The following is a 9,939-nucleotide window of genomic DNA, read 5'->3' as shown; positions in this document are numbered from 1 at the left end:
GTAATTGCACGAAAGAAAGAATACTTTACTCAGCGATTTCTTTTTTTTCTCTCACTCACTGTCCCCTCTGTCTGATACACAGTGACAACTACTGGCAGGAGTAATTATACAACACAACAAATGTAATAGATTTGTTCATTTTCTCAGCACTACGCTTCCTCTGCACATTCTTTGGGGACATTTTAATATTGAATTTTACAAAATATAAAGAAAACACCAGAAAAACACCATACGCTGTCCGAATGTTCTCTCACTGTATGTATGTATATATATATATATATAGAGAGAGAGAGAGAGAGAGAGAGAGAGAGAGAGACGGTTGGAGTGAACTTGTTTGTGACGTCACGTTTCGCAAATTTCTGTTCGTAATCCGAAATTTGTTTGTACGTTAAGTTGAAAAAGGTCGTTCGTAACCAGAAATGTTCGTATGGTAAACCGTTCGTAACTCAAGGGTCGACTGTACTATTATCTGGCCATAAAGGCATTTGTTAGTAGTCTTCTTAAATAGTAGTTGTTAAAGTATTAAAGTTTAATAACATAGTTGCATGATTATTATTATATGTCAAATATTTAAACTTCTACTCCATACACATTGCCATGGTGCCACCAATTACATGAAATGACCCCCCCCCCCCCCCCCCCCTCCCCCCCCTCCCCCCTCCCCCTCCCATCCCAGGCCCAAGTGTCCTCTTTTTTGAGAACCAAAATATGGTCACTAAATCAATACAACATGCACATTTCACATTTCTGCTCATATTAATACATCGGTTTATCAATCGTGATGCATTCAGCAGAACAGACTCAGGTTGCCATGTCTGTACACACAGCTGATTAAGGTCGTCAGCTAATCAGACTGTCAGAGATTCAAATCAGGTGTGCAGCATTGGGGAGGAGCCAGCAGTGCATTGTGGGGTTGCAGAACTTCCGAGAAGGAAAATCTGCTCTATTTTTCAAACTTATGAAGTTATTTCTGATTGCTTTGGTGGATCAACTGTCTCTGGGTTTCTTGTTTTCATAGTTTGGCTTGTAAAGCTGCACATTTGTCACTGATTCCTAAACCAAAAACTACAGTGAATAAATCACTTGGTAAGAACTTGGCCTACTTGTTTGTTAAAGCTGTTAGCTTGCCAAATCATTTCCATTTCTAAATCCTGGCTGAAAGCTTTTAGGAAAATGACTTCTGGAGATTCAAGAGGAAAGATCTCTGAAACTGCTCCGAGACCATTCGAAGGGTCCTATGGGTAAGTGCTTTGTGTTTGCAAATCCAGTTTGGCCTTTGAGAAATACAATGTGATGTACAGTTGTTGTACAGTACAGGTAATATTTACATGTTTAATACTTTAAGTTTTGCAGGTGAAGCTCAGTCTTTCCTGTCAACATCTGAAGATGAAGGTAAAACCACATCTGCTCCATCCTGTTTCACTTGCTGGTGTGAAGAAGTCATTGTTTTTTTCTTATTGCATCTGTGGTCACTTATTTGCCACACTGAATGATTAAAGTTCATGAACCAAAATTCAACAAATGCAGCATGAGACTGCAAGTGCATTTTGAATAATAAATGGTAAGATTTTAACTTTGTGGAAACAGTTTGGTAAGTTCCTTCAGCATGATTATGTTCCTGTAGACAAAGCAAGGTCTTTAAATACCCAACCCAATTAAATTCACTTGTGATGGATGAAACTTGGATTGCATGCCAGGCCTTGTTTTGTTGTAAGTCTTCCCAGAAGAGTGGATTAGAGGGAGAAATTCAATATAAATGCTCATGGTTTTGGAAAGGGATGACCAACAAGGTCATTGTCAGGTGTTCCAATACTTTTGTCCATATAGTGTATTACCCCTTGGTTACTGGAAGACTTAGCAGTGTGTATGGTATAAAACATTAAGGGGGGGTACATTAGAACTTCCATACTGTGATACAAAAGACATATTAAAGTGTAAAAGGTGCTTTAGTTGCAGTCATAGCAAGTTAAGGGTGCAGTAATGTTTTCACAGTAATTATGTGGGTGTTGGATAATGTTTCTTAAATTAATGAGTTGGTTTTATGAAAAATAGGTGTCAGATTTCCCTTGTGTAATATTTTGCATAATGAGCTAAAATAATTCAGTGTGCCATGCAACAAAGTGGTTAGTTTCCCCCCCTAATTCCAGGTATTGGTTTGATCATCAGTATTTGTATGAATTGTTGAGTGTAATTAGACTTGATTGACATTTTTCAATTAGTATGGCTTATTTTTACCCATTATGTGTGCAATGTATTGTGCTTCCTCTGGGGCATAATCTAATGAGCATGTTCTGCTAAGTCAAACTGAATTATTTCTAACTCCAAATGTTAACACCGGTTTGGAGTCTCACTTTGGTTTGGTGTCTAGCTTAGTCCTGACTTCTGGTTTTCCCACGTACCATACTTGTCAGAGGGTGGCAAGTCCTTTTGTATTCATTACTGACCCCCCCCCCCCCCCCATTGTTTCCCTCTAATGTACGGTGTCTTTGGGTATGTGTAAGGTGCTGTGTAAATGAAACTTCTTATTATACAGCTTTGCATTAAAGTAACTAATATTAAGCCATACATTTAAAATCAGTTATTTGGATACCCTTGTAAAAGCATAATTGGATCATCAAATGTAAATCACTTACCACTTTAAAGAAAAAGCTGCTGGAACATGGGTGACTGGCCACAGTCAAGCATGCTTTAAACTGCCATGATCTTAAGGGTTAGTTGTGCAACAAAGCTTTTTCTTTGCATCCACATTTTTTTTGCTCATATGCTCCACAACCTTTATTCAGTTGATTATGGATCACTGGCTTCTTTTGCACTGCAGCTTCTAAGCTCATTGTGATGTCAAGCTTGCTTGACTGTGGACAATGTCACTGATTATCCAGGTTCTTGGCAGACCTGTATTTTGATGGTTCTGGGATTATGACTCTTGCTTCCTGACACATTTTTACAATTTGAAAGCATTTTTGTTGTGAGAGCGATATTTCTGCTATTGATTTGTAAGAAAAAAAAATTAGGTTGGTATTGGCTAGCGGTAATAGTTCTGATGTTGCATGATAACATGAAGGAGAAATATGAGGGTAAGTATTGGTTTGTTCACTTTTTTTTATCATTACCTTCCTATTTCTTTAGAGCAGCATGACATTTGGCAACAGTTCAGATTGTTCCCGTCTAGATCCTCTGATATGAGGTGAGACATGATCCTCTTATGCTTTATTGTAATTGTAAAAAGTGTTGAGCTTTGTTTTTTAACTGTTTTTGCAGCTACGGTGCTTATGCATCCCTTCATCTTGGGGCTACAAATGCTGAACTTTATAATGGAGGCCATGACGATGTACATGCAGTTCCCCGAATCGATGATTTGCCATTAGATTGGCGTTTGCCTTATCCAGACTCTAAAAGGTCCAGGTCACCATTTTCAGACAGTGATGGAAGTCAGTACTCATCCATCAGTGACCTGTCGAGTTTCTCCACTTCCTTTGCTAAGCCGTACACAAGGCTGGCACCCATCGGCTCACGGGGGAGGGGAAGGTCTTTGTACCAGTGGAGAGGACGAGGAGGAGATACAGCATCGACATGCAGAGCCAAAAGCAGAGGGGTGAGTATGCAGGGTAAATGTGTATCTGTGTTTCCAAAGAACATTTCCAAAGGTGGGACAGGGACACACTTCACTGACCACTGAAATGGTTGTCCCAAATCAACACCTTAAAGCATATATTGTTGTTGATCACATGGACAAATGGGAAGCTGGAATAGCATTCCTGAATATCAGCATACAAGGTCATGTCACACTTGCAGTGATTTCAGTCTCGCCTGTATTCCAGCATCTTGGAAAACAATCATCATTGCTAACAAGGAAATAAGAGTGAGAGCCACAATGTTAAATGGCATTATGATTCCTTCACCAGCAACATACTGTTCTAAGATGCTGTATGTATATTTTTGATCTATCGTGAAAAAAGTCAAATTTACATTTTAGACTTCAATTGTACAGTCCAGACCTTACTAGTTCAATCTCCCCCACCACATACAATCCGCAAGTAAAGTAAAATAATTAAATTTGTAACATTTTGATAGCATTGATTACAGATGAAGCGATACTCATGCAGCTAGGCGGGTCATTATTAAGTGACGTTGCTTGATGGTTAAACCCGAATGAAAGAGAAAGCCTTACTTGGCAAGTTTGTATGGTCCTCGATTTCTCTGTCCTGGTCTTATTTGCTTGTGTTCTTTGATGATGCAGCTAGAAACCGATAAAAGACAGCAAGAAAAAGAAATAAGCAGGCAACATGGGAAAGAAAATGACATGCACTTGGTTTATTCCTGACACAGGTGGTTTTACATCAGTGTGTATGAAGCAAGAACGCACCTAAAGAAATGACATGTCTTTAGTTTTTTTTTTAATTTGTCAGTTTTGCAGGCTGAGGGGAGCTGAAAATATGCCGAGCTTCCATTCGAACATGAGCGCACCAGAATGTCGTGGGACGAAGCGGTTTCTGATGGCTCCGGTGCCACCATGCAAGATTGCCAGGAAACAAAGGGTTGTGGAAAAAAATAAAAAAGGTACAGGTAGGTGTGCAAGAATCATGAATATGCTTATGGTTCAGGTCAAATCAGATGCTGAGCAACTTTTTACATGATGATCTCTCCCCGTGTCCGCGTGGGTTTCCTCCGAGTGCTTCGGTTTCCTCCCACAGTCCAAAGACATGCAAGTGAGGTGAATTGGAGATACTGGATTGTCCATGACTGTTTTTAATATGGCCTTGTGAACTGATGAACCTTGTGTAATGAGTAACTACCGTTCCTGTCATGAATGTAACCAAAGTGTAAAACATGACGTTAAAATCCTAATAAACAAACAAACACGATGATCTGTATTTGTGAACGTAAAACCTGATGTGTGCAGATTTCTCTTCATGCTGTGTAGGTTGTGTATGCATACTTTTGGAAAAAGCGTTTATTCTGAAGGAATGTTTCCATGTCATATTATAGTTTGTGCATTTTTTTTTTACATGTATAGCAATAATGGTTGCAATAAAATACACTTACTAAACACTTTTAATTAGAGTTCAGGTGTTTTAGCATCAGCAACAGTTTGGGTCTGCATTGAGCTCCACTGAGTTCTTAATGGCCTCAATTCATTAAACACATTTGGGATGAATTGGAATGTTGTTAGTGAGCCTGTATGCTTGTCTAACATCAAAAGTTTAAACACTATTGTATTTAAATAAACTTTTTCTTATCTTCATCCTCAGGACTGAATTTAGCAGAGGTGAGTGTTTGTATTTATGACATGAGCAGTACATCTTTTACTTTATTCTTCAGGGAAAGCGGATAATAACTTTTCTTTTTTCCTTTAATTTTAGGACAGCTACATTTCCATTAATGTAAAGGACATGAACCAAAAAGAAGCTGGTATGTGTACCCTATGTGTGTGTTAAAATATTTACCTTAAGGTTTATTATAAACAAGAATTCTAGGGTTTTAATTCCCATTTAGGGCGGCATGGTGGCTAAGTGGGTAGCACTGTCGCCTCACAGCAAGAAGGTCCTGGGTTTGATCCCCAGGTGGGGCGGTCTGGGTCCTTTGTGTGTGGAGTTTGCATGTTCTCCCCATGTCCGTGTGAGTTTCCTCCTGGAGCTCTGGAATTGGAGACACTAAATTGTCCATGACTGTGTTCGATATAACCTTGAGAACTGATGAATCTTGTGTAATGAGTAACTACCGTTCATGTCATGAATGTAACCAAAGTGTAAAAAAATGACGTTAAAATCCTAATAAACAAACCAACAATAATTCCCATTTACCCTGATTACACAACATGGTCAAAAGTATGTAGACTTCTGATTATTATGAGCTTGTTGGACTTTTTAATGTGCACAAACATTGGAATAATAATAAATGTTCCTCTTTCTCTTGCTGCAAAGTTGGAATCAAGTCATTTATTTTATACAATTGTTTTTGTACATCTGTTAGCAAATGACTGTGTCGACTGTGAAAGACAGTAATTAGGAGTCATATTATATAGGGTGGGGAGGGGTGACTACTCATTTTTGGTCACTGTGGCTTGATGTCCCAGACTTTCAGGAGTGGTAATTTATGATGATTTGCACCTTGAAGATTAGTCCTAATCTTGGTCTGGTAAACTAAACAAGTCAAATGTTTTATTTTCAAGTGTTACTTGTGTAAAATAATTATTCAATCTATTTGTTTATCCAAGCCCATCACCTAATTCCAATTCTAAAATTTCAATGTTTTTTATCCATCAGTGGAGGAGAGGAGGGTTCGGGTGAGAGAGAAGAGAAGACGAAGGCGAGAGAAGAATTGTGAAAAATATGGAGACAAACACAGGTCATAAATGCTTAAACATTAATTGAACTAATAATGAACTTAGCCAAATATGGAATGAGAGGTGTTCAGGTGATGCAGCAGTCTATTACGATAATCCTCCTGGGTTTGAATCTCGGTGATGCCACCAGCTTGGTCAGGTGATCTACTGGCAGAATTGGCTTTGTTGGAGGGTGGGGAGGTTGTATATAGTATCACATTGCTGGTCTTACATCGGTAACTCCTTGTCTGATTGAGTCACCATGATCAGTGGTGGTGGAATACTTGCAGTCTAGCATGGTCTACATAGGGTTGGGGGTCTGCCAGTGTTTTCACTAAACGTCTGACTCTGATGGCTTTACATGTCAGCAGAGACGTGTGCTAGTCTACATTCCTCCTCGGTCAGCATGAATGTTGTGTAAACTGGGTGACTTAAACATGCAATGATTGCATTTTTATTTTATGATTTTTTTTAACAGGTTCATTGTCAGAGTTTGTAAGGTTTAGCTGATTTATTCCAATTTAATCTGATTTATTATAGCCCTGCCCTGATCTTGTCTGTTTTCCCCCAATTGTCACACAGAAGGACTTTAGACTATTAAAGAGTAAATACATTTTGTAAAACACAATTTATTAAAGTTATCCATTATTTGTACATAGTGGCCTATTTTCATTTTTTTCCTGTTCAAACACTGGATGATGCAAACTTTTGCAAGACTAAAACATTTTAAAAGTGCCAAGTGACAAGTTAAAATGATTGAGTTTGCAACTTTTGAAGATCTTTTACATATGATTTTTCAGTTAATTAAATCTAAGCAGGTTTTGCATAGTAATTGTCAATCTTGTACTGCTAGTAGTCATGCAGTTTTTTTTTTAATTAATAAGAAAGTAAATGTGCTGTGTTCTGTATGTTCACAATTCATGTAAAGTTATCATATTCCTTATCAGACTGGCTTTCACGTGTGCGTTCTGTAAGTTTCGAACATTTGAAGACAAGGACATTGAGAAGCACTTCAGAAGCACGTATCACCACGAAACACTCGACTACATTCGACTACACGCCAAGTTTGATGACCGGGCCATTAACTTTCTCCATGTAAGTCTGCATTAGATTAATTTTAAATAGTATTTAGGTCGAGCTACTAATTTCCTCTGTGTTTTGCTGAAGGACTGCATGGTGCACAAGTTTCGTAAAACAGAGTCAGCTTTGCGCAAGCTGCGCACCTTGTCTGAGCAGAAAACCAACCAGAAAGTCATGGAAGGCAGGTTTTCTTTCATTTACATTCACATCTGGCACACTTTTACCTCAAAATACAGTCATCTGGTACACTGTGTCAAAAAATGTGTGCACTACTGATCAGCTGGTGGATTCAGAAATAATTCAAAAGAAAGAAAACTAAAATCTCGTATTCAGAGCCCTTTGCTGTAATGCATCAAAATGTGGTCAGGTGGATCCTGTTTGCTTTAGTATCCTCGAGATGCCACTAGAACATCGTTGAAGTCCACTATATTGGGGTGTTCCAAACCCTGAGTCATGACCCTTGGGTGGGTCATGACCCAAAAAATGGGTCCAGAGAACAATAATTTTATAAACAAGTTTTAACAGGCACATAAACATTAAATGAACTGGTACATGTATGCCTCCATGTGAAGGCTTTATGTTTCATCTTGCAAACCACAGTGGGACCAGATTGCCACTATTTTTATTAATTAAGTATATTTGGTTTTGGACAAAACATGAATCAATAATTTTAATTGATTTTCATCTTTCATTTTGTTCTAGCATTAATATTCATTCTGATCCTTGCTATTTTTTGTTAAACAGGAGTGACGGAGGATGACTTTATGAGGAAGGTAGACGTTGTGCACTGTATGGCCTGTGAAACGTACATCCCTGCAATTCTCACATCTGTACAGCAGCATCTCAGTTCCTCTCTACACCTTAAATGCAAAGTGGTACAGACACTCCACACCAGTGCTTTTAAAAAATTATATTTATATTAATAAATGTAAAAAGAATACACTATGGCCAAAAGTATTTGGACACGTGACCAGATTGTTGGGCATCCCAATTCAAAAACAAATGCTATTAAAATAAAGTGAACTATATGTGATATTTTCAGCTATAACAACATTCACAACACTTATGTTGTATGTCTGTGGGAATTTGTGCTCCTTCACTCGAAAGAGCATTTGTATGGCTGGGCACTGATGGTCAAGAAAGCCTCAGTTGATGTTCCAGTTCATTCTTAAGCTGTTCAGTGGTGTGAGGTCAGGGCTCTGTGCAGGACACTGGAGTTTCTTTAAACTGAGCTTTAATGTCTTTATAGAGCTTGTGCTGTGCACATTTCTTTAATATAATTGATTTATTGCACAGCTAGCAACTGCCATGGTAAGTGGGATGAAATGAATGAAAATAGGGGTGTCCCAGTACTTTTGTCCATATTGTGTAATTGGAAGGTGTAAAGTTCTTACATAAACTAAAAAAGAAATCCTGCTAGTTCTTAGTAAAAATTGATGCCAGTTTTAATTATGAGTCTACATTTTAAAAGCTATTTTAAATAGTCAAAATCAAGATCTGTGTTTACTGGCAGATATTTTTTCCATAATTTTGTTCCATAAAAATGTTTACATAAATAATTGGTTGTATGTATTTTGATGTTTTCTAATTGCTTAAGTAAAATGTACCCATTGTATATCCTCCTCACTGGTGCTACATGGACAGGTCTTGGCCTCAGATTGGCTACCAGTGTGAAAAAGGACAGCAAATGCTTCCTCAGCTAACCGTAGTTTTGACTTGTTTAACAGAGATGGTGTCGGTCTTCACCCAGTTTGTTTCCACCCAGGTTTACAAAGAGCAGCTGAAGCGAGAGAGTGTACTTACAGCCAAAGCTATAATAAACAACGACAGTGTTAAAGTTCGTTACGAGAAATACATGAAGGTAACTGTGCAAATCTTGTAAATTTGGACCGTCACCATATAATGTAGTGACATATTGAGGGTGTCGATTTCTTTGCACTTGCAGGGAGAAGACCCTTTTGTTACTGATGGCAAAGAAGAAACCAGCTCAGATTTGTCTGAACAGGAAAGACCTGATGAAGCAGAGATGTTCAGTAGTGATGAGAACTAAACGGCTGATCGGTCTTCTGCCTGTGTTCTGTGATGTGATTTAAAAAAATGTTCCTGCCGTAAGTTCTTGGAGCTCCTGTCAAGTGATATTGGACACTGTTTTGGTTCGGTTTCTAGCAATTTGTGCACTTGAAGACTGCACCTTAGTTTGATATTAATCATGTAAATTTATTATAAGGCATTGGTCAAGTTACAGTGCTTGATGATTTGAATGGTTATTGTAGAATAGTTTAGCCACAAATTGAATTTACACAATGTCCTGCTCGCCTCAGATTGATAAAAATTTTTTTTTTTGTTTAATTCTTGCACTGGAGCGATGGAGTTAAGTGAAGGAGGCTTATAGCTACCAAATTAATGTTAAGCAAACTGTGTGCTAATGACCTATATTTCTTTAATTTTAATGATTTTTTTTTATAGGTGTAATACAATGTGAGAAACCTTTGGAACTACTCGATGTGTAACTTGATGTGGTCAAGTGTTAGATTGCA

At 38.1% G+C, this 9,939-nt stretch overlaps 1 protein-coding gene across 1 annotated transcript; it reads left to right on the top strand.

The window, feature by feature from the left end:
• The first annotated feature begins 1,173 nt into the window (after positions 1–1,173).
• znf326 (zinc finger protein 326) lies at positions 1,174–9,529 on the top strand. Its single transcript, XM_062997137.1, has 13 exons — positions 1,174–1,241; positions 1,346–1,392; positions 3,127–3,184; positions 3,259–3,592; positions 4,407–4,557; positions 5,250–5,266; positions 5,361–5,409; positions 6,264–6,345; positions 7,270–7,417; positions 7,490–7,583; positions 8,147–8,277; positions 9,168–9,263; positions 9,348–9,529. Exons 1-13 carry the CDS (start codon positions 1,174–1,176, stop codon positions 9,450–9,452), a joined length of 1,380 nt encoding a protein of 459 aa, XP_062853207.1. The 3' UTR covers positions 9,453–9,529.
• The last annotated feature ends 410 nt before the right edge of the window (positions 9,530–9,939 follow it).

The sequence above is a fragment of the Trichomycterus rosablanca genome, chromosome 6, assembly GCF_030014385.1.
Source record: "Trichomycterus rosablanca isolate fTriRos1 chromosome 6, fTriRos1.hap1, whole genome shotgun sequence".
In the NCBI taxonomy this organism is placed as follows: Eukaryota; Metazoa; Chordata; class Actinopteri; order Siluriformes; family Trichomycteridae; genus Trichomycterus; species Trichomycterus rosablanca.
The sequence above is the reverse complement of the archived record's forward strand: the minus strand, read 5'-3'. Positions and strand labels throughout refer to the sequence as shown.